The following is a 26212-nucleotide window of genomic DNA, read 5'->3' on the forward strand; positions in this document are numbered from 1 at the left end:
GCAGGCACTATTACAATTTTCTCGCCAGAGCATTGCCATAATTGCTGGAAGACGTCCCGCTCCCTACAAGACAACGCATGTGGTTCCAACATGACGGGGCGCCGGCACATTTCAGTCGTCGTGCGCGTCGATTCCTATACCGACGGTTCCCAAAAACGTGGATTAGCAGAGGTGGTCCTGTGATCATGGCCTGCTCAATCCCCAGATATGTCCCCTCTGGACTTTTTTGTGTGGGGAGAGATGCGCAACTTAGTTTACGCAACTCCTGTTGCATCAGAAGAGGATCCGGTTGCCCGGATAGTAGCAGCAGCAGGAACAATTAAGGATACTCCTGGGGTTTTTGCCCGTGTCAGACAGAACATGATCCTGCGGTGTAACCGTTTTTTACGTGTTAATGGAGGCATTTTTGAAAATCTACTATAATTGAAATTGGGTTGTGTTAACGTGTTGTCTCTAGCTCGTAAAAATAATGGAAGAGTGTTTGTTGGTTTAATTAATTTGTCGCCAGAGAAATCTTCCTCTACCGGTTTAAATACTCCTCATAGGAAAAAATGACACTAGGAAAAATATTTGTTTTGATGTCCCCTACAACCTCCCAGAGTTTGTCGGTTTAAATACTTTTCACCATGTATACAAGTGTAAAGTACTGCACATAAATGCGTAGAAATACTCATTATTGTAAATTACACGAATGCAGATCAATCTCTGGAAGCAGTTGGATGCATTAAGTATCTGGGAGTATGCGCACGGAGTGATTCGAAGTGGAACTAAAACTAATTAATTGCTCGGAGGCAGATTCCAGACCGAGATTCGTTGGAAGAATCGTTAGGAAGAGAAGTCCGTCCACAAAGGAGATAGTTTACAAAACCTTCATTCCTCTAATACCTCAATATTTCTTGTCAGTCTGAGATCCCTCGAAGAGTCAATCATTATATTGTTGCTTTCTGCTTCTTGCGAAAAGTCCATGAAGAAAAATTAGAGAGATCTGACCTCAAAGGGAGACCTACCAATAATCTTTATTTCCGTAAACCATTCTCATGTGCAACAGGAAAGAGGGAAATGATATTGGTACCCTCTACCAACCGCCATAAGGTGTTTTGTGGAGTGTTGATGTAGATATAGAAATCTTCTCTTTCCTTTTCTTTATGTCAGCGGAGTGAGTTTATCAGTTGAAGAGAATCTAATAAAAATCTCATTATAAAATCCTATATCCTAGGATTATACAAATTGGTATTTAGATTTGTATGAAGAAATCGTGGAATGCTGTGAAACAGAAGAAAAAGGAAAATCGTATCTGAGATAAAGCACTAATTAAAGATTGAACGGGCCACTGAGACGAAAACTAAAAAATCACCAACTAGGTTGTTCTAAATCAATTGAATAACTTGCCGAAGTAATAGTATAAATACTGAACGTATGGCATGTGGAGATTATTAGCACGCAATTCTTAGACAGTATTTCTTTGGAATTTGTAAGACTGTCAATGAAATGAGTTAAATAGGTTCTTTGCTTATACGTTTTCGACCAGCAATAGTGCTGAAGGTATTTTCTCAAATTTTAATTTAAAATTTAAACCTTCTGTCAAGCTCGCTAATCCTTTTGGAGGATTTTTGTAAGAAGAAGCCCAAATAAATTAGTACCACCGCTCCGCAGATGTTCTATGCATTGAGGTAAGGAAGAATATGGATTTTCACCACAATGCAAGTTGTATCTTTCGCATCGCAGACATCAGAATCAACGTTAATAGAGTGACAGATAACAATAATTACCAGTTCACTGCTCGTATGATAATTGAACCTTGTATGTCAGAAATTCTGTAACAGCAACGCCAGGTTCTCACACGCTGGGAATGAAAAACAGAAAAATCCCTGAATGTTCAGTGGGTATTAAGTCCAACATTCCGCTCAGGGGGTGTCAGGGTAAGTAATGTAAAGCACAATAAAAGAACTAATTTTTCGAATATTTATCTTGGAAAGCTGGAACTAGAAATTATCTCCCTAACATTCTCGATTGGGATCTCTTCCCACAACGAGCTCGACTGGAAATTTGGTCGAAAATGTTTGGGATTTATAATGGGCTGTCATCCCCTCCCAGAATTTCACAATTTGAAACTTCTTTACCACTCTCCCAGTTTGCTGGAATTTCCCTTAAAAAATAAAATTTCCCTCCATTACCAGTCGAATTCCAAACGTGGAGACATCCTCCAATTATTCCCGATTGGGAATATTTTTCCCGATCTCCCAGTTTGTTGTGATCTGGATTAAAATAATTAAGTTGTACTACAACCCTCCCTACCATCATACGTAAAGATTGACAAGGAAAGAAAAAAGGGGCAAAAATAATGCGAATGCGAACAATGAAATGTTTCCATCAGATGTAATCAAAATTGACACGTATGTAAAAACATACCCCACCTTACCATCACAGAAACCTCTAAATGTCATCTAGTGACGGATAATCTAAGATTCTTTCCTTTATACTATAAAAAACGGAACTTATTAACATGACTGTTTGAGACCATAACATTTCGAGACAATTAGTTTAATTTTGTAACATAACGCCTGTAGCTATAACCACTCAGAAAGTAAGTTACATTTTACTTGCATGAATTAGTGTTTTTTTATATATACAATATCAGCTTAGTGTATGATGTGCCTAAGACATCATCAGTTGCAGCAAGTTGCATCGTAAGCAAGCGTTTGAATCCCTTGTAATATTTGAACAACTGAAAACAGGATGTTACCCATGTCCATAAATTACCAGGCATATAACTAGCCAAATGCGCAGAATTTTAAATAATAACACACATTACGAACTATGACCTACAAAAAATCGGCAGCTAACAGCGGTAATATTTCTCGTCGCATTTCCTTATCTTCGACTACTTTTCGTGAATGCGAAGTCCAAAATGCGATGCCATAGGATAAAGTAGGGTGAAAAATAAGCAAACAAGTATTCGTCTTTCTGTGTTAGCGACAATGTAGAATATTTTCGCGATAAAGAGAGCAGCACTTCGTTCCTATATAAAAACCTTAGTATGGTAGTTCCAAGAAGACTTCTAACGAATCTTTATAACTAGGAATTCAGACTGATAGTTTTTTAATCAAAACACGAAAGATGACTCTCTAAGCTATACACACATAGTTGCTCTAGTTACGCTTAAATAGACTATTTCAGTTAGCTTTTTCTCAGAACGGAGCGAACTTTTGCTTCCTCTGCTTTTCTGATAGTTTCAAAGATATTTCTATGAAGCTACGCGTTAATAGTGGCTGCGATGTAATGGTTAAGCTCAGTAGCTTCTGACGCGAGAGTTGCCTGCTAAAAGTAGTACACCTTTTTATTTTTTTGCCTTATTAATGAGGTAAGCAATACTTTTTGCGTCACTGGTACACTTGGAATGTTTCATAAAATCAATGACAAATCAAAATAACGTCCCAGCGAGACAATAATTGGGGGCACATTGATAGATATGACTATTAAAATAGATCGCACATTTTAAGGGAGGTATACTTCTAAAATAAAACTAATCATTTTCATCACTGCCATATTCCATAATAGTTTTTGTTTTCTCTAACCGTTGAGAAGAAGCAATGTGTCCCACTTTTTGCGTGCATTATGTGCCGTTATTCAATACCAGATAATAAATGTACCTAATTATTTTGTTGTAGTGCTGAAGATCAAGATTGTGCCAATAGCAAGGAGAATGCACTAGTGTTTGTTCATTTAATCTATTGCAGTCCATCATCCTCGCCCTCATTACCATTCTGTATGAAACTGGAGTTAATAACAAAGATTTCAATAACATTTCAGATGCGCTGCTTCTGAGTCAGGGAGTAATATTGTGATGTAAGCTTGGGTACCAACTTAGCAACCTCTCGAATAAGAGATTCAGAGAGGTTGCGTTGAGCATAAGAATGGACAACTACCTTTGTGTCTAATGCAATTAGCGGCACCGTACTTCCTCCTCCCACCACCACGGCTTATTCACATAAATTCAGAGAAATTTCTGACCATTTGTAGTATGTCTATCGTGCGGGATCAGACTACCACGTGTTACTGATATTACTGTACTCTCATTTTGACTATGACAAGTTGTGAAATGATCTTTTACAGATTCCAAAAATACCACACGGTATCACGTAGGCTGTGTACTTTTTATAAATGATGTGACTGAAAATTTAGGCGCACGCGAGTGTATCCAGCCGCCACGAGCAGTACCACGAATCAAGCGTATGAAGCCACATGGAGAACAGCGAAGCATAATTATGCTTACACACTCTTTGAACATCCTATAGGCGATATTTATGATGATATTCCAAGTTTAGGCAAAATAACTGCGGGTATATATTTACAAGTTGTTTGACAGGATTACGTCCTTCCTATTAAAATGAGAACTGCTCATGACGTAAGCTTAAGACATTCACCTCTGTGTCGTTCATACAACATGCATTTGATAATGTTATCTGTTCCGCGCATTGCACTTGCCAGTTAATTTTCTGGTCAAGATTAAGAAAAGTAAACGACGTGCGGGCATCGTTAGATGCTCGCTCGTGAGCCGGCCAAAGACATGGAACAGCTGGTCGTAAAATAGGATTTGATCCGGTAGGGGCAGCTGATAGATAATGATAATAGAAAGATAGATCCGCAAGTAACAGCTCTCTTTAATGTTTCAGGCCTGCTCAGGAGTACAATAGTTATGGTAGAAAGAAACAGAATTTTTTTACAGTACGCTCTTTAGAGATATGCAATTTCGGAAGTTTTCCCGAAACAGCTAATCTGTCTTCAAGTTGTTAAATAATGAGTTAACGCGGACGACATGTTTTTGCCAAAGTGTTTCTGAACTTGAGAAATAGTCGACTGGACCATTACTGACAATCAGTGAGGCAATGGTATCTTAAGTTTTAAGGCAGAAAGAAGTAACTCTGATACACTACATGCTTTTTGAAACGATTTATAATGTCCTCATTTCAATTGTATAATGATGAATTTAAAGCTTACGAGCCCTTCTGTACTGATGTATGCATATTTGCTACACCTCTTCCGTAAGTTATATTCATCTTTAAACAATTTATAGCCAGCGTTTACAAAACAGGCCAAAGGCCTTGTCGCAGTGGTAACGTCGGCTCCCGTCACACCACCGAAGTTAAGCGCTGTCGGCCTCGGGGTAGTTTGGATCCCTATAGGACGAAATGGGTCATCCTCCGGGTTTGCCGAGTACTGTTGGCAAGCAGGGTGCTCTCAGCCTTTGTGAGGCCAATTGAGAAGCTACTTGACTGAAAAGTAGCGGTCACGAAAATTGACAACGGCCGGGAGAGCTGTGTGCTGACCACATGCCCTTCTGCATCGGCATCTGTTATCGCCTAAGGTCTGAGGGTGATACGGCGGCCGGTCGGTACTGTTCGGAAGGTGTTTTTTTTTTTTTCACGGAACAGCTACTGACTACGTTCAATTAGTTCCTGTTCATCTTTTATCTGTTTCTGATTATGTTGTATCTTTTAGTCATTGTATTTTCTAGGAATGATGATCTTGAATGGTATCTAGAGCATTTTTGCATTTGCGTCATATTTTATTATAATTTTGTTCCAGCTTATATACAGATATTCTCATTCAAAACACAAAATCTTCTTGCTAAAATCTAACATCGAGTTAAGTGACACGTTTGGTAAAAGACTCGATTCATGTTCTGAAAGAGCAGTATTCAGGTTTCCGTGCAGTTATCCATAGTTGTCCATAGTTTCTCTAAATAATTTCGTATGCTGCGATGGGATCTTTCAGCATGCTGCCTTAGATCCTCACTCTTGTCCAACTGGGTAAGTCTGTTTATAAGAATAAAATAGTCCATAAGAATTAATGACTATCTAAATACTATGTTTATGCTCCCCCCCCTCCCCCCCCCCCCCCCCCCCCCGAGGCACCGGCACGTTGTCGGTGCGGTCGGTGCGGTCGGCAGTCCCACTAATTGGCTAACCCTTCACTGCACCTGTGCACCTGTAACGCTGTCAGGTGACATTTATCATTACATAAAGCCCTATGAGAGTGCCTCGGGATAGGATGGATCCCAAAAGAAGGAAATTGATATACGGATTGGTTTACGTGCCAATACATAGAACAGTAGCTGCCAAAATTGTATTGTCACAGTTGGAGACATATAAAGTTGACGTCACTGCATTACAAGAAACTAGGAGGTGAGGAGAAGGCATTATACGTGAGAACACACCAATAATCCTTCATGGAGGTGCGAAGAGAATGGAAGCATGAACATAGAATAGGATTTGTGGTGAGTGACCGTTTGGTAAATCAAGTGAACAGCTCCAGTACAAATATCAGGAGGATGTCAAGTACGGCGGTGCAACATTTGTTGATGCATTCGCACCAGCAAATGTAAGTGATGAGGAGGAGAAAAGTGGGTTTTATGAATAACTAGAAAGAACACTGGAAACGATTGGTACCACATAATTGTGGAAGATTTCAGTGCGAAAGCGGGTCGGGAAGACCTGTATACGCTAACAGTGGGCGAGTTTGCAGGCGGAAACAAATTACAATGTACTGCGTCTCATCAGTTTTGCGGTAAGCCAGAACTTTATGGTGAGCTCGACGACCTTCCCCACAAACAGATACACAAAGGGACCAGGACAGATGGTAATATCATGCATCAGATTGATCATATGCTCATAAATGAAAATAATAAATATTATGTTTTACACAGGGACTGATGCGGACGTAGCGTTACCTAGCACACCGAACATTACCTAGAAATCGGCAGATTACAATTACAGTTTTGTTGTAAAAAAAAGAGGAACAACATGGTCAAGAGAGAGTTTAATATTGAGAAGCTTAAGTGTCCAGAATTGTGTCACCAGTGTAATGCAACAGCGCATAACATATTTGAAGTCCTGGCCTGAAACCACGGTAATGAAAGAAGTGTTAATGATCAATGGGAATATATAAAGACCACTGCAACTGAAGCAGTGAAGGATATTCTGAGAGAAACAAAGCTAACAACCAAGAAGAAATAGTTCTATGAAAAATGTGAACAAAGTGTCAAGGTCAGGAAGCGAGCTATGGAAAAACTCATGCTGGATAGAAATTGTGCAGAAAAGCAGGAAACGGTCAAGAGCATAAAAAGAAAAACAAACACTATTCTAAGGACAGAAAAATGACTAAACATGACTAGCATGATTAATGAAATAGAGAGGGCATATATAATGTTTGATAGCTAATGTTTCAGCTGATGAAACATGTGAGGAACGGTCAAAGAAATGGGCGTTAGTTATTAATGATAAGGAGAGAAATACGCTAGCAGAGAAGGAAAGGATCCTGGGAAGGTGGAGGGAATATTTGAAGGGTTGTGGAATGCTGAAGATCTTGAAAGCGTTATTTCTTCCTAGAAGATCAGATGCCAGCTGACACTGAACATAACCACTTAGAAATAGCAATATTGCTATTTTTATGTTTGTATGCAATACTTTTACTTCTGACACTCCGATTTGTGGTGATCTTCATGGTAGTGGTAAGTGCATATATAATTGTGGTGTCACCGCCAGACACCACACTTGCTAGGTGGTAGCTTTAAATCGGCCGCGGTCCATTAGTACATGTCAGACCCGCGTGTCGCCACTGTGTGATCGCAGACCGAGCGCCACCACAAGGCAGGTCTCGAGATACGGACTAGCACTCGCCCCAGTTGTACGGACGACTTTGCTAGCGACTACACTGACGAAGCCTCGCTCCTTTGCCGAGCAGATAGTTAGAATAGCCTTCAGCTAAGTCAATGGCTACGACCTAGCAAGGCGCCATTAGTAACATTGCATGTATCTAAAGAGTCTCACTTGTATCGCCACAATCTCCAGATGTACCAAAAAGGATGGATTAAAGTTAAGTATTTCAGAAGCTACGTACTTTTCTTTATAGCAATCATTACGTATCCTGTTTCAGACCTCACGCACCCTCTTTGGCTTAGCGCGTGCCTGTCGGCTTCCTCTAATTGTGTCTAGGCTGTCTTGCCTAGACACAACAATAATGTGACGCGATTTAAAACTCTGATGTATATCATACTGTAAAAATTCAAAAGCATAATAAGATCCGATGATGGAAGCATAGTTCTGTCGAAGTCGGTCATCCAATAAACCCCCTTTTTAGCCAACTTTGGCTTGCGAAGTGTTCTTCAGTTACGTTACACTTCAGATCTCCCCAGACTGACAACGTTAAGAATATATAAAAAACGAAATTGGCCAGTTGTGTGTAGGACTCGCGCTCTGGTGTTTCCGTACAAACTCAACTATGTATGTAGACAGTTCATCTATCGACTATTGTTACCCGTTACCGAGACAGATACTGGCACGATATCAGTCCCGGGAATTCCAAGGCTTTCCAGAATGTTTTATGTTTGAAGTCAGTTAGCAAATGACAAGAGACATTTTTTGTGTGATGTAGTTAAATATTAACTACTTTCTGATTTTTTCCTTATACTTCTATTGTGAAATCTTTATTCTTTCCCAATTTCCTGATTCTAGCTTAACGGAAAGTACTCTATAGGTTTTAAGGACTGAGTTTGAGAGTGGCCGTATCTTTTCACTGCAAAGAACACTGACAACGAACCTAAGGCCCCAGTATGTGACATAAATTTAACTCGGTATGTCAACCACTTAGAAAAAGCATTTTGTAACAATCACACAGACAGACATTCAGACAGACAGACGGACAATAAAGTTCAAAAAAAAAATTACATAAATTATGACGGAAAATTAATTTCTTGAACGGTTCGTTTATTTTTTTCTAAAAACATTCGCTTTTCCAGTCTACATATTCTGGCATGTTTTCAAAACATTCCTGGAAACATTTTTGCCAATTGGATGTCAGTACCTCAAAAATATGGTCAGCTGACCGATTCAGCAGTATCTTGAACAAAATTGCTGAACATGGCTCTTTTGACGTGAGGCAGCAAATCAAAGTTGTTTCGTGATAAATCAGGTGAATATGAGTAACGAGGTATCAGTTCCATGTTTTTATCGTCAAATAATCATTTTAATGCGTTACGTAAATTATCGTTATTACGTTTCCGCTTTTTTTCCTGATTTCATGGAATTGTTGCATACCAATAACGTAATTATTTTTTGATACTCTATAGCAATGGTCGCGAAATGTCTGACGTGACCAAAGTAACAAGCGATCATTTTCTCGTAAGCGCTTCGCTAACGACTCCTTTTGTTACCTTCGGTCAGTCTTGGAAACCCAAACAGTTGATTTTTGCTTACTTTCCGGTTCGTAAGAATGTACCCAATTTTCGGTTTCTGTTACGAGGTCGTATACAGATTTTGCATTTCCTCGATCGAATTTGTTGAGCATTTTCTTACACGTTAAACCAACTGGAACGGGTTTCTTTTTGAGCTTCGGTATTATTGTGTGTAATCCATTGGAAACAAATCATTTTTACAGCTAAGTATTCATGCGATATCAAATGCACTGTAGTCTGTGTACCGGTAAGTCACCTGCCTATCCTAATCAATAATGTCGCCACAGCATCGATTAGGTCTGGGAAAACGATACCCTTCTCGTACGGTCTCGACATTTCGGATACACCGCAGAGCTCGATAAAGTATGTAGCACTGCTGAAATAGTCACGTGACACTGACTCACTTATTGCGACAGCAAGTGGTCGCGAGAAACTAAAAAATTGCCACACGAACGAATTATAGCTCTGCTTGAAAACTGAGTTTGTTGAAACGCAGGTGGAAACGGTAATAAATTCTATCACTGCGCAAACACCTCTTGTATTTGGATTAATTTACAATGAGAATTGTTTATTCCTAAAATAGCCAGGATGGAAATCTAAAAGATCACACTACGTTAAAAAAAATTGGCAATGAAAAGTTTTAATAGTCAAGATCGCGAATGAATAATGTGGACTTTACGATAAACTGATAATTTTTACTTTTGGGACCGTCTGACTATAACAAGACCTGTTTATAACCTATAAGTACATTGCCCCAAAATGTAAACTAAATAGTAAAGATATGTGCATATTCCAGGCCACTGAAGATGTCTTGCAGAGGATAAAGGCGAAACGTGTATGGCACGATAATTGTGTTTCATTCAGTTGTAGTCACACGGCTCAGAAAGTATAAATTATCAATATACCGTAATATTGCACGCAGCTGAGAAAGACAGGACTACAAAAGTTGAAGAACAATGTGGACTGTTAACATGTGTCTTCAACACCTAATTTTTATCTCAGCGGTGTCATTTTATTGAGACCCGTCTCTTACACGAGAGTTCACTGTGATACGGACATTGCGCATTAGCCTCATTTTACGAACATACAATATGCATGTTCTTATAATCTATCTGAAGATTGCTGTATATTCAGCTAAAACTCATCATCATTTAATGTTATTCACTTGCGATCTTGACTATTACAAGATTTTATTTTAAAATATTATCTAACTGTAAAACAATAAGAATTTTTTTTTAAATTTGTGGTAAGATCTTATGGGACCAAACTTCTGAGGTCATCGGTCCATACTCTTACACACTACTTAACATAACTTAAACTAACTGCGCTAAGGACAACGCACACACGTGTTCCCGTGGGAGGACTCTAACCTCCGATGGGGGGAGCCGCGCTGACCGTGACAAGGCGCCCCAGACCGCGCGGCTACACTGCACGGCGAAGCAATAAGAGTTGTCATAGAATATTTATGGATAAATAAACGGTAATTTTTATGTAAGCCTTTGAGTTAAAGGTAAAAATATTGTTCAAAACTGTTACTCGACTTGTACAATGTTTTATTACATTATTGGAGATCACGTTAATTTACCAGAGGAGTTGCAAATGAGAGTTCAGATCCCTGTCCACATATTAGAATAACGTGCGGAAAAGGTAATCAGCTTTAAACCAAGGTAGTAACATTCAGATGAAAAAAGGAAGAAAATCAATTGCGAACTGAATGGCTAATACACAAAATAAATCACACTAATTTGACTGTATCTGCAGTCGTGGGAATAAACAGTGGCAAGAACCGTTGTGGACAGAATGCCAAAGGACGCAAGACGAGCTAAAGCTACAGGATTAGATTAAATAGTAACTGTGATCTTTTATTTATTAATGGCTTTGTTTACGTACAATCTGCACTCTACAAAATGCTGCAGTTCGTGCTTCACAGTAATTTTTATGATGAAAATTCATCATAATTACGCTATGACACTTCACAGAGATAAAACCACAAAAAGTCATTAGATAATGCGGCGTTCGAAAGCTCGAGCAAAGCCCGAAATTTTTCGAGTTGTGACGTCAACTGCTCGAACAGTTCGAGTAGTGCTGACATCGGCACTGGGAAGAACAGTAACAGATTTTGGTAGACCTTCACGAAATTCACCGTTACAGTAGCATGACTTCGACGAAATTCTGCGAAACCACAGCAAATAATCTTTTCTCAAGGTGGTTCATCACAGAAGTTGAACGAAGCGAGACGAGACGCTGAGTTTTTACAATTTACGAAATCCATACAAATTAATCATTCACATACAATTTTCATTTTTTCTCCAGTACTTTTTCTTTTAGCGCTCACTGTAAGTAACTGTAAGTAAACTACACACCCAGTTTGTACGCCGAATTTTTTGAACAATAACAAATGACACTTTTTAACAATATTAATATCACATCTCCAGAAAACGGTGTCGAAAAATATTCTAGACAAATTTTTGGGGTACTCCCAACAGACGAAACAACTATCAGAATCACACATTTATATCGTCACATGCTTTTCGTTTTTTTTTTTCATATAAAACTTGTCAGTGGTACGCAATGAATCATATTTATAAGTTTGATTTGCTGTCTGAATATACAAACAGTTCGTTACAAGAGGTATTTAAGTGCAATATTTTTTTTTTTTTTTTTTTTTTTTACCTGTGGCATTTTATGTCTGATTATTGCTTACGTCAGGAATTGTCATCTGCTTGCACATTTCTGAGGTTTGCGCACAGACGCGCATTTTTTGGTAGTTACGCAAACGGAATTCAGAGACACTTAACAACTGTACAACCACCACGGACATTATCGCCACTAAAATTAACAAAGTCGAAAAAATGTTAATAAAATCTGTTTTGAAACATATCTTCGGATCTTACTTTTTGCTGTATTACAAATGAACATTGTGAACAGACATACAGTTTTATTATTTCATTTCCTGTGAAAATTTTTCCGGTTCATAGTGTTTCAAACAGATCATAGGTGTAAAAACCGCTATGCTGTCTTCACTGATAACGAAGAAGGTTACAAACATAGTGTCCTTGAAAAGTTTACTTCAATTTCTTCAGTGACAATGTTACTATACAGTAGAAAACGTAGGATTTTAAAGTCTGTTGCAGTATTGGGTTCAAGAATTACGAGTCAGTTCTTTCAAGAGGCTTTCATTTATCATCCACCACAAGCTGTTTTCTTGCATAAGGCGTCAGCAGATCCGTGCAACCGGTTGCGAGCGGTTGATTTATAGTGTGAAATCTCTGGTGAGTACTCCAGCAGTGCACTATACTTATAACACGGCAGCTGCGGAATGGCGGCAAAGACTGCAGCCTTTTTCTCTCCTGCCCTCGGTTCACAATTACCTTCCCATCGGCTCAGAGCTAAGAGAATACGAGTTTACCGACCAACATTATTAGCTAACTTGGAATTTTGACTTGTAACTTTAAGATTACGAGTGTTCGGCCGCTGATTATCTGTGCACGAAGTGAAGATTATTGTTTATATTTACTTTTGTTTATCGTCTTCATAAGGAACTACAAATAACGATTTACTGCTGACTGGCAGTAACAGTTACTAGCTAAAACCAACAGAATCGAGATTTCGTCGTTCTTCTTAGCCTGTGTTCAACGTGCTAATTTTCATGTTGAAATAGCTTCTTCCAGCAAACAATGGCAGAACTTATCAGTGGTCATCCACTAATATTTTACCTGCAGAACTCTAAACAACTCTTGAAAATCGGAGGCAAGAATGTTTAAGTATACTGACAATTTATTTCTTGTCGAAACTGCTGGTTGCAGTCATTTGATAAATTACTTAAATTTTATTCACGTGAAATATTTCGAGATAATAGTCTCAGTACCAGGAGTTCTTAGATTGTATTGTGGACTATCTTAGGAGGACAACTAATTATGGTATTTAGTCTGGAAGCCGTAACTGTGATCCAGTGTCCTTCATCCATCACCACAGCCTATTTGTTATTCGGGCACCTAATAAAATTTCTACAGGAAGACGTCTTTTGATAGACAGATCGATATATCAGAGAAAAAAATCAGTCTCACAGAAAAGAGTTGAACTAATAAAAATGTACTCCTTCAAGTAAATTAAAAAATGGAAACGAAATAATATATCCAGAAGAAAAGTGTGTTACCGAAATATACGAGATCCAGCTACCAATCGCCGAAAAAACCGGCTTTAGTGATGGACGAAGGATAGGAAAGCCCAGGAAAGCTATAAGACTGATTAATCAACGTTCAAGGGCGTTCTGAACACGCTTCGCGACGTCAGCATCCTTGCGTATCTTTAAAAAAAAAATACTACGGCTGACGAAGATGGGACTTACGCCGCTGAACGAAAGATCCGTAGAAAAGCTGGAAAGTTGCACCAACATTCAAGAAAGCAAATAGAAATAATCCCAAAAATAACAGATTCATACCAAGGACGTCGATTTGAAGTATGATTTTGGAACACACACTGCATTTGAACATTATGAATTACCTAGACGAAAACGATTTATTGACTCGAAGTTGGCACGGATTCAGGAAACGTTCCCCAAGGAAGTATTATAGGCCCTATGTTGTTCCTCATCTATACAAAAGATTTAGGAGAGAGTCTGTTAGCAAATGATGGTCGTTTCTCGTCTAGTATGGTCGTCAAAAGATCGAAACCAGCTGCAAGCAGATTTAGATGAGATACCTGTAGGAGTGAAAAGTGGCAACTGGATCGAAATAATAGAAAGAGTGAGGTCAGCCACATGAATACTAAAGGGATTCCGTTTCATTTCGGTTACGTGATAACTCTCACAAATCTAAAGGCTTTCAATTCAAGTAAATACGAGGCATATTCCGAAAGTAAGGTCCGATCGGTTATGAAACGGAAACCACAGTGAAAATCAAAAGTGTTTATTAGCAACAGTTAAATATAGCTTCCAGCAACGTCTCCACATAGTCGCCGCTCCGTCTGAGACATTCGTCGTAGCGTTGCACCAATATCCTCGTCATAGGAGGCAGCCGCCTGCACTTTTCGCCAATTCTCTACGCTGACCTACAGTTCGTTGTCTGTGCTAAAACGTCGACTTCATAGCCAGCGGTTCATGTCAGCAGAGATGAAAATCAGAGGGAGCAAAATCCGGGCTGCATGGAGAGCAATCAAACACTTCCCATCGAAAACTTTGCAGGGACGTCCTCACTGCCCCTGCAGAGTGCGGCCCAGAACTGTCATGAAGGAGGAATTCCATGACAGTTGTGTTGTGTGGGCTGCATCAAATCAAGGGAAATCTCTCACGGGCACTCAAACTTGGCGGGAGACACAGTTTTCTGGACATCTTTACGTGCTCTCTGTGTGCTCAGAACCGAAAAGACAGACGTGACGCGATCAACGGGCATACTTGAGACACACCTATGCAAAACTTTATCGGATTTTCACTGTGGTTTCCATTTCGCCACCGATCGGACCTTACTTTCGGAATACTCCTCCTATCTGAGTACTACAATTACGAACAATTTAAATTTTAACAATCACACAGGAAACGTTGCGGGGAAAGCAAACCAAAGAGTGTGTTTTATCGGAAGAACACTTATAAGGAGCAACAGGTCTACGAAAGAGACTGCCTGCATTATGCTTGTCCGTCCTCTTCTGAAATATTGCTGCAGTATGGAATCTGTGTCAAATAGCACTAACAAAGGACATCGAAAAATTTCATAGAAGGGCAGCGTATTTTGTATTACCGTGGAGTAGGGGAAAAAGCGTTACAGATACGATATGCGAGTTAGAGTGACTATCACTAAAACAACGGCGCTTTTCATTGCGGCGTGACCTTCTAACCGAAGTTCAGTCACCAATTTTCTCCTCTGAACACGAAAATATTTCGTTGGCATCAACCTACATAGGGAGGAAAGAACATCGTAATAAAATACGAGTAAAAGAAATTACAGCTCCCACAGAAAGACTGAAGTGTTCGTTTTTCCCACGCGCTATTCGAGAATGGAACGATAGAGAAATAATCTGAAAGTGGTTCAATGAACGTCTGTCAGGCACTTAACATGAACATTGCTGAGTAGTCATGTAGATCTAGATGTAGATTCTAATGTATGTATTTACGTGTGGTATGTCCTCTCGAGAGAGAAACGACAGGGTTGAAAATCTGAAAAGTTGATCTCTCCATTTGTCTCAAGTGTCTGAAGAAAACAAGCGATTTATAAATTCACAATGGCCACATTCTACATATGCAGCTGTCTTTCAGGATACATGTGAACTGTTGTCAGGACTCTGACACTTCTAACAAAGCAGCCGAACGAGTGTACAGGGAGTTTACCCTGTAATTTAGCAGGACTGTTCATTCATATAGGCTGAAATACTGTCTTCAAAAGCCCCTTTGAAAATATTTATTTGGAGTGTGGCTGTATACGAAACTAAATGCGAACGGAAGATACGGCAGGCAAGAAGAAAAAAGGGGCAATTGAAATTTGCAGTTACAGAAGAATACTAAGATTTAAGTGGGTAGATCGAGTAAGTAATGATGAGGTACTAGGGATAAAGAAGCAGTATGACACAACGTGAGTATAAGAGATAGGCTGACGTGACAAATCAGCTGACGTGACAAATCCTGAATTATCAAGAAATAGTTAATACGGTATGGAATGAAACGCGGCGGGCGGGGGAGACTGAAATTACAGTGGGAAACCAAAGACTGAATACAGTAAGATGTTTTAAACGGATGATGGGGGCCATAGTTATGTATGTGTATGATCTGAGTTGCAGAAGACCGGCTACCGTGGTGAGTAGCATAAAACTGATGTATGGACTGATGGCTACAATAACATGGCATCTAACCTTACATATGGCGGAGTATTCTGATTATCTTCTAATCATTCAAAAATTGTAGTGGAGAACTAATATTGCAAGTGTTTTCAGTACATATCATGCACTCGAAAGTAAGTTTTTCAGTTGTTTATATCGAACTTAGTTTTCAGTTAGTTTTGTAGCCCATTCTCCATGAATATGGCTTCTGCGATGACTCTCTTCGAAAGCTAAGATCTTTCACAAAAATAGTTCTTTGTCAGAAAAACTTTCACGTAAGCTACTTAAACACGAAAATTCTAGAGGTGAAGAAGAGAAAAGTAGTTACTTGAACAATAACAAACCGTCATTTCTGGTTGAAGGATGTTTTCAGTAAATATTGATTTGTCAGGATGAGCATCATCTCTCACAGCAGTCCCTCGTCAATAAGCAGTATTACGTTATAAGCTGTTTTAAGCTACTCAACGACAACGGCAGCAGTTTTAGGCTACGACAGTTAGCTCTAAGCAAACGTAACAGATGAGACTTCAGTATGCGAAACAGTAGGTATAAATACAGTGGCTACGTTTTTCGACCTCCAGTAGTACCGGAAATTGAAACGAGAGGCACTATCAGAAAGGTTTCAGGTATTTTCGATATAGTCATAGTATCGTTAGACACATTTGTTGCAATCATGTACCAAGAGCTCCTATCCCTTCTGCTTTATGCTTTCTGTTTGCCCTGCGCTAAAAAAGCGGACTTTTTCTGCAGTATCGGGAAAACTGGTTCACCATTATGTCTCAGTCGTTATTATGTTGATGTTGAAAAAACAATAGTTATATGTATATATTATCTCTAGCTGAGTCCTTTTTCGCATTCATTATTGTTCACATTGTCAGTCCAGTACACGCAATCGATTTCGTCATCATCATGTAAGTCTGTAGGCGGTACGATGTCGCTGCAACCATTCTTCTCTATTTCGTGCTGTCCTCTTCATTTCCTGGTAAATCTGACACTTTGTTTTCTCCAATGGGTATACTATTTTCTTTGTTGGCCTCCCTTTAGCTTTCTTTCCCAAAAACTTTCCTTCCACTACGTCTGTTAAAAACTTTGTTCTTAATCTTCCAAAAGTTTTATTTTTCCAGTTTTCTGTTTTATTTTTCTAGTTTTTCTTTATTGAATTTTCTTTCTGTCCTTGTTAACCTCCTCCAAAGACACATTTCCACCCCAAATTTCGTGATAAGAAGTTTATTTTTTTCCTGGAGGCCACTGTTTGATTACTAATAAAAACCGAAACGATCCCGGTTTCGACCCAGTCACTGTTTAAATTCTGAATACAGCTCATCATCGATGGGAGCCGAAGACTTTCACTACAAACAGTCACCATCTTTCTGAAAATGGCCTTGCCGAAGAGTGTGAAGGGCGCTGACAGAAGTTCAGAGCACCCTCTTGCTCTTAAGGAGGAGAACTGCCCCTGAAAGGCGAAATAATCACCATGATGAACGGCTTGAGAATGCAGACAGTAACGGAAACTAATGGTTTAAGGACACATAATGTGTATCCACAGAAAGTGTGACCTGAAAGCGATAAAAAAAGTCGTGATGATCTAGCCAGTTGCAAAAGATTGTTCATTAGCCTCGATTCGGGTTTATGTGAGGGACATTGCCAATGTTGAGGCAACGGTGAGAAAAAGACGGAATAACCAACGAAAGAATAACTTTCTACTAACCGAAGAATGGAATGTTGCAAGTTTGAATGTGATAGCGAAGATAGGAAGACTAAAAGGGAAATGCAAACGCTCAATCTAGAGGGGGATGGGGTGACCGTCAATGAAGTGATGTGGAAAGAAGATAAGAATTTCTTAACAGATGAATAATTCTTAATTTCGCAGGTGTTGGATTCGTCATGAATAACACGTCAATGATAGGATTATTCTCATGAGAATCGACAGCAAAGCAACACCAACAACTACAGTTCAAGCATTCGTCCTGACGTCAGAAGCAGAAGAAGAAGAGATGGAGATATTATATGAGGACACTGAACTGATAACTGAGTATGTAAGGAAAGATGAAACTCTAATAACATGGGCGACTGGATTGCTGTAGTAGGGGCAAGCATAAACTACCGAGTTACGGGAGGATATGGACTCGGTAGTTGGAATCAGAAAGGAGAAAGATTAATTTAGTGCTACAATAAATCTCAGCGAGTAATACCAAATACACTAAATGGTTCAAACGGCTCTGAGCACTATGGGACTTAACAGCTATGGTCATCAGTCCCCTAGAACTTAGAACTACTTAAACCTAACTAACCTAAGGACATCACACAACACCCAGTCATCAGGAGGCAGAGAAAATCCCTGACCCCGCCGGGAATCGAACCCGGGAACCCGGGCGTGGGAAGCGAGAACGCTACCGCACGACCACGAGCTGCGGACCCTAATACACTGATCACAAATTAGAAGAGGAGACAGTGTACTCGGAAAAGGCCTTGAGACACATATGTTTCCAGGGGCAGATAAAGACTCAAATCACATCTTAACAATGAATTAGAATAGTCTGAAACGTAAGAGAATCACCCATAAGAATCAACGCAGCACGAAACGAATACTGAAGTACTGAGGAATTATGAGATTCATATGAAGTTCTGTAAAGCTGTAGATACTGCGATAACGAAACCGACAGTCCAGCTGAGGAAGGATCGGTTTCTCTGAAACGGGCATTCATGGATTGGGGCAAACAAATACAGGTTTAAGAAAGGTAAACGCGAAGACACCTTGAGTAACAAAAGAAATACTTAAATTGATCGATGAAAGGAATAAGTACAAAAATGTTTAAGAAAAATAGGAATACAGCAATACAAGTCATTTCAGAATGAGTTAAATAGGAAGTGTTCAAAACCTAAAGCGAAATGGCTACAGGAAAAATATGAACAAATTGAAAAAGAAATAGTCGTCAGGAGGACAGATTCAGCAATAAAAAAAATCTTCGCTGGTATTAAAAGCAAAGGCGTCAACATTAAGAGGACAAGAGGACTTCCATTTAAACACAGAGGAGAGAGCGGATATGTGGAAAGAGCAGACTGGAGGCCTCTACGACGTGATACAAGAAGGAATGATAGTCGATACGGAAGACATGGAGGCTCCAGTATTAACAGAGCTTTGGGAGTAAGATACATCTACATGACTACTCTTCAGTTCAACTTCGGGACTGCTACTGTCGCAGGTTCGAATCCTGCCTCTGGCATGGATGTGTGTGATGTCCTTAGGTTAGTTAGGTTTAAGTAGTTCTAAGTTCTAGGGGACTGATGACCTAAGATGTTAAGTCTCATAGTGCTCAGAGCCATTTTCAGTTCAACTTTATATGTCAGGAAGAAGATAACATTCCTTCGGAATTTCTAAAATCATGGGGGGGGGGGGTGGGGGTGGGGGGGGGGAGGGGGTTGGCAAACGAACAATTACGCTCATGCATACTGTCAGGCGTCAAACGGTCATTGGCAATCAATGTAACCGTTTTCCCCACCTCCCAAAAACAGTCGACTAACAAAATCCGAAATTACGACAATGTTTATCGCCTTTTTCGACAGCAAGGTCTTTATTCATCATGAATTTCTACCAGAGGGGGCGGTGAAGTCGATGAACACCATGCCACTGTCTGTCGCCTGGTCTCATCTCCTTAACCACGGTGCTTCGGGCGAGTTTGCTGACGGTTTGCAATAGGCTTACAACTGATGTCACAAGTGTGCTGTAGCTATAGGTGTTTGCTTTGAAGGCCAGTAAAGGTATTTCGTTCGTAACGCTCGTTTCCTGTAATTTCTTAGACCATTTACCGAAATGTTCAAATGCGTCTTGAGTTTGGACACTAAAAAGATTTTAAATAAATAATGCGTCTTTATAGTTTTCAAATAGTTTTCCTTTTTAATAATTGTCGGTTACTGCACAACGAAATGCCTTATTTCATCATATGATAGTTTCATTATGTAAGTTTAACGATTAAGAAGAATTAGATCCTAAGTTTATATGTCTACATGCGTATGGAGTACGCTGTACCAGAGCAAAAATATTTAACCAATATAAAATCTTAGTTGCTAAATAGATGAACAGTTCCAGGAAAAACAAAAAATACACGTAAGCGTTGTGTATGTAAGTCGGCTGCATTTCAGTCAACAATTGGTTCAAATGGTTCAAATGGCTCTGAGCACTTAACTTCGGAGGTCATCAGTCCCCTAGAACTTAGAACTAATTAAATCTAACTAACCTAAGGACACCACACACATCCATGCCCGAGGCAGGATTCGAACCTGCGACCGAAGCGGTCGCGCGGTTCCAGACTGTAGCGCCTGGAACCGCTCGGCCACTCTGGCCGGCCAGTCAACAATTGACATAAGACAAAATATGTGAAGCAAAGATCAAATACGTTTTTCTCTTTCAGTACAAACCGAAATTTACTACGATGCCTACTCAGCGATAATACGTGAAGAAGTAATATATACCACAAAAATTGCTCCTTGACTTTAAATTTCGATAAGAAGAGTCTGCTACTGAACAATGTCAACCTCCATAACTCAAGGTTTTAATAATGGTCGCACTAATTTTTTTGTGAAAGCTCCATAAAAGTCGGACTGTTCGTAAAGTGTCTTACTCAAGCAGTCTTCTATTAAATCGGCGGTAATCACTGCGACGCTTTCCAACTTTCCGTTCAGATCTTCTGCAGTTTCTCATTTGGCTTAAATCATTCATAACGCATTTGTACTATACATATCTGCTGACCTCGTTTCCAGTAGTAGCTTGTAACAAACAACTTGAAAAAGAAAAAGCTGCAATTTTTTGTGTTTGCGCATTTGCTCTAAACTATTGCAAAATGTAATTGACAACAAATGTAGTCACCTAGCACAAAAGGCGTCTCAGTTGATGGGAAGTATCTGCTGTGATGGAACTTGTAACAAGCATAAAACAGCGCCACGACCGGGAACGTATTAATTAGAAATCTCTATAAGAGCAAACAAGTTATAGTTTTCGTATCGAACAGTAACACCTTTTTTTATACATCAAAATAAAAATATTGTGTTTTTTGATTGTGAACTCTATACTTAAAACACAGCAAAAAGGGGAAGACCAGTGAGGTGCAATCTTTATTCGCTGTAAGGAGAAATGCAGGCAAGAGATACCCACTTTTTATCATAACACTAATTTCGTCAAAAATTGCAAAGCAGGCTTAATTTTGTGACTAAATATCGAGGGCTGATTGCCACGGCTACACTTCAAAGAGTAACGCAGCCGAAATAATAAATGCGTCTACAGAATCCTCTGCGACGTATCAATCTGTAAAATGATGAAACCTACAAAATAGTGAAACCTTATACCTGATCTTCTGCGCCATACATCGTTAAAATTTTTCCTTGCCTGTTGAAAATGTATCCGTTGTGAATGTGTTATTATCCGCTGTGAATGTGTTGTTTTGTGCCGTCTGAATATGTCATTTGGACTGCATGGTAAGATATAGTAACCGATGAACACCAACAATTAAAGAAATACCAAAGTGTGTTGTTATGAACCTTACTGAATTAACAACACAGCAAAAGTATGTGGATGTTCTGAAAACACTTCCGACCTGAGATTTATAAAGCGCCTGACGTTGTCATAGCAAGAGTGAGACAGGTTACTCTTTCCTTCAAGAAGTAATAAGACCACGTATTGTTTCGTAAGGCAATTTTGATTAGGTCCGATAAACAGACAGACTGAATAAACTCGTAAAATATTTATATCTTCTCGGGCGGGCCAACCAATGTCCAGGTGCCGATTTATGTTCCTTACTCTTTTCCCGAGCAGTTTTTTCTCCATTATACTTCTTCCGTGTTTAATACAATACTTTTTTTCCTAAACTATTCTTCATCAGTTGTTACTTCGTCTTTTTATATTATTTTTTCTAAGACTTTTGCTATTTCGAAGATCCCAAGTCTTGTTGACTTTTTATGCCATAATTTCTTAGAAATCTTTTTCGCTAATGCGCTGTCTTTCATTTGACGTAAATGTTAAAAAAATCTCGGTCTTATTTTTTCCATTACCTCAGAAATGTTTTCTGTGTTTAGATAAATTTCATTTTACTTCATAATTTCCAATGTTCCATTGTTTTTCGGGGGCCTAATATTTTTCTAGTGATTCGCCTCTCTGGCCTTTGTAGTATTTCTGATTTGTCTAAATTGTATTTTAATCCTAGACATTGGCTTGCATATAGACGTTCTGGCATCACTAATGTGTTGTAGTGCCTTATTCCTGCATTTTCAAACTAACATCTTTTTATTGTAAAGGTCTTTCGTTATGCCGTATGTCCTTCCCATTTTAGAGGAGCTTTTCCCAAACCACTTTCTTGGATTATCGCCCCAAGGTATTAAATATTGACCAGTGCCCGTTTTCAGAATGTCGACGAATTTTTAATGTTTTTATAAACTGTGTTTTTTCTCTGCAGAAATTCTTAAGCCGGTCATACTGGCTATTACTTCTAAAAGTTTCACTTGCATTACAGCAGATTTTACATTTCCAGGAAGAATAGCAATTCGCAAATACGGGACTCTATTCCAGTACTTTTTATTCCTCTTTCCAAACTTATTGGCGAAATTTTGTATGCATTCCGTTTTTCATTCCTAATTCTCACTGTTGTTTCCAGAACACAATCCAAAAGAATTGGACATAGGCTTTCAACTTGCGGCACACCTGTGTTAATTTCGAGATATTTCACTTTATATTATAATTGTGGCTGTAAGTGTTTCACGAATTGAATTGGCTAATCTAGACAAGTTGTCAGACTGTTGTATCTATAGCTCTCGGTCAAAAGAATCAAAGGCCTTTTTGAACGCAACGAACACCATCACAACATCTTTTGGATTCCGTAATTTGTGGCGCTCGATTAACTTCAGATTAAATATGTGGTCAGAACATGATCTGCCCTTCCTAAGATCACCTTGAAACTTACATAAATGACTGTCAGCGTTGTTCCTCTTTTGTTTAGTAAAATCTGGGAAAATACTTAATATCCAATTGGTAGCAAAGAAATTTCTCTGTATTTTTTAAAGTCTTGTTTATTGTTTTTTTATGTAACGGATGCTGCCTTCCAGTATCCTATGGCTTTTTCTGCTCTCCAGATTTTGCAAACAATACTTTTACCTATTTTTGATGGTAGACACCATTTCAAAAGTTGCACGATAATGGAGTCTTCTCTATTACCTTCATTGTTTCTTCAGGTTTTAATTACTTCATCAATTTCGTTAACAGTCGGTGGTAACTCTTCTTTTAGATTTCCATTGGTATTTGAGACGTCAATCTTATGGACTGATCAATTAACAAGCTAATTAAAATATTTTACAAGTATTTCCGAATCTAAATGTTGCTTATATGTTTTCTAAATGACGAACGATGTGCAAATTACTATGGAAAATTATGGAATTTAGGTCGGTCCTGGTGACACTAACAACTAGACATCGCGCATAGAAAAAAGTTTTGGGAACACCTTTGGGTAGAATCCGAGCGCCGTCTCGTGCTGGACGTGAGCTGTACGATCAATGTCAACCCCCTGTAAACACTACACTATACAGTCTCTATGTTTTCTTCGGTTCATATTCTCTGTTATCTTAACACTCGTACATTGTCATGAGCTTGTACTTCAGCTGCTGGCCGCTGGACAGATGGATTATAGTTTACACCGTCGTAAGACGGATAGCCCTCGATTTATTTACTTCAAAAAATACAGCAACAGGGCGCTTCTTATGTAAAGACGCCCTTTAGATTTTTACCCATCTTCAGCTGGCGTAATACATTTATGTTTCAACAACACAACATTTTTGTGTTGTTTTCCAGTAACTGCTGTGAGCAAAATAATAATTCTTTTAGCTGCAACATTTGTCGAGCTGTATATTTACGTTTAATTAATATTAGGTGCACTTACTTTTATTCTGAAAGATTTAGCTCGTTTTTGTCTTTATTTTCATAATACACACTCTTTCAGCTTCAACGATGCAGTGCAGCATTCATCATGAAAACCGGCTTACGCGTTTGTTTACTTCGGGAATCACATCTGTACTCAAGTAAGAATTTTCTTTTACATTGTGAAAACACTTATGAAGTGAGGTATGTTTACAAACTTCTGACTTTATAAATTATACATGCCTCTGTAAGACTGCAAAAATCAGTGGTTTCCAATTCCTTGCCTCACATACAAAGTGCGTATTGTAACGGCTAACGCTGTTTTGTAGCTATATATTTTTTTTAGACTAATAGTATAGGAATGATTATGTTGACAATTAACTTGAATGGTTATCTAACTAGTGGAGTAGTGACAAGAATTAGCGGAATAGTGCAAGAGTAATACGTCATATTTTACATATGAAATATGGTTGTCAGTTGTATTTCTTCAAATAATTTTATCCTCGGCCATGGAGAGCAACCAACTCTGTCACGGATAAATTAAAGCTGGATTTATTTATTTTCATTTGGGGCTGGATAGGATGTGTAAATAATTGTAGTGGATGCACACGTACGAGCTCCGTTCCGCACCGTTCTCTCTCGCAGCGAATGTAGTTCGCGGTAACAAATAGAGCGCTACTACCGGCCTCTAGCTTTTATGCCGCTTCATGCTCGCTTGGACACACACACACACACACACACACACACACACAAACACAAGCACCGAAACGCCGTTTGTTAAGGTCGATCAACTGGGCACGGCGACTGCAAGACGTCGCGAGGCGGTCCGGAGGGGCAGAAGGGATGAGGTGGGGGTGTGGACGGCGGGAGCAGGTTGACAGGAAAAGGGGCTGAGGGACACGGGCGTAAGGGGTGAGAGATGGGGAGGGGAGGTGGGCACGGTCTATCAGTCGGGCTAAGCGGCGCGCGGCAAGGAGAGCTCTGGTAATTTGCTGCCATCGTCTTGGCGTCTTGGTTTCTCTCACGGTCGGCCGCCGCCCCTCCAGCGCTCTCCCTCCCCTGGCCGGCCGCTGGCCCCCACCAGCGCGCCGTGTGTGGCGGCACTCCGCGAGCGCCACCCTCCCCGCTCCGTAGCCCACCACCCCTTCCGCGCCGCTCCATCCCCCTCTCACCTCGTTCGCTCTTTCTCTCTCTCTCCCTCTCCCTCTCTCTTTCTCCCCCTTCGCGAGCCGAGGCGCGCAGCCGCTCTCCCCCCACTCCCGGGCGCCGGTGCCGCGCGCGGCAACTGCACTCGCCTTCGAGTCGATTTACCGGCCACAGTAGATCTACTCCTCGCACAAACCCGAAACAAAACACATCTTCCACCTGTTCCCGGCGGACGGAGTCTGCCGCACTCCTTTCTCGCCGCCTCCGCCGTCCCTCGCGCCCAGGCAGTAGCGAGCGAGCCCTCGCCGCGGAGCGTCTTTCCCGTAACCGTGAGCAGCGGTGGACTCGCCCGCAGGAGCACGTGTGCTCCCCTCCGGGGCGGACAAACACGCCCAGCCAGACAGCCCGTCGGCCGGCGCATGTGCCTAAACTGTTTACGCTGCGCGCGCCGCAGTCAGCTGATCGTGACAGCTCGCCTCCTCCGCCGCCGCCGCCGCCGCTGCCGCCTCCTCCGCAGAAGCAGCAGCAGCATCGTCCGCCAAGCAGACAACGCGGCTGCTACACGGCAGGTGCATCCCGCATAATTATCCGCCGAGTGCTACCCTCGTCGCAGGATTTCCCTGTTTTCTTGGACGCCCTTCCTTCCCGCTGCCGCTTCTCTTCTTTTCCTCGTAGCCTTCCCGCGCGCCACCCCGCTGCCCTTTTGTTATTTAAATAGCATCGGGAGCGAGCAAATGAAACTTGAGACAAGTGAAGGCCAGGGGTGGGATGCGTAAAGAATAAATAAAGTGAAGGACTGTGATTGGACACGCACACACTTTCAGTTCCCCCTCTCGCTTCGGCGCAAACTACGCGCGAGAGTCAGCGAAAACTCTCCCTCACAGTGGCAACTAGAGTTTTCCCCCTTTCTCGGACTTTGTGCGAGTGCAGTGATCTAAGAAAACAAAAAGGGGGAAGTGAAGCGAGCACGACCCTGAGACGGCTCTCCTGTGTGCGCTCACAAGAAGGGTGGTTCCGTAATGAAAAGGATTAGAACATAGCCATCACCGGTCATCACACCACTAACTCTGTAACCAGGCTGAGGACTGTGACAACAACCGGCAAGCTTCGAATTCGAGACTCCTGCGTAGATCGTC

The 26212-nt window shown here is 40.4% G+C and overlaps 1 protein-coding gene across 1 annotated transcript in view; it reads left to right on the plus strand.

Moving 5' to 3' along the window:
• Positions 1-26212, plus strand: part of LOC124594454 (serine/arginine repetitive matrix protein 1-like) — a 116757-nt gene that overhangs the window by 80065 nt on the left and 10480 nt on the right. The window contains exon 3 of the mRNA XM_047132830.1: positions 25432-25645. Coding sequence (XP_046988786.1) covers positions 25432-25645 — 214 coding nt within the window. The remainder of the gene's footprint in view (positions 1-25431; positions 25646-26212) is intronic.

This window comes from Schistocerca americana, chromosome 2 (assembly GCF_021461395.2).
Source record: "Schistocerca americana isolate TAMUIC-IGC-003095 chromosome 2, iqSchAmer2.1, whole genome shotgun sequence".
In the NCBI taxonomy this organism is placed as follows: Eukaryota; Metazoa; Arthropoda; class Insecta; order Orthoptera; family Acrididae; genus Schistocerca; species Schistocerca americana.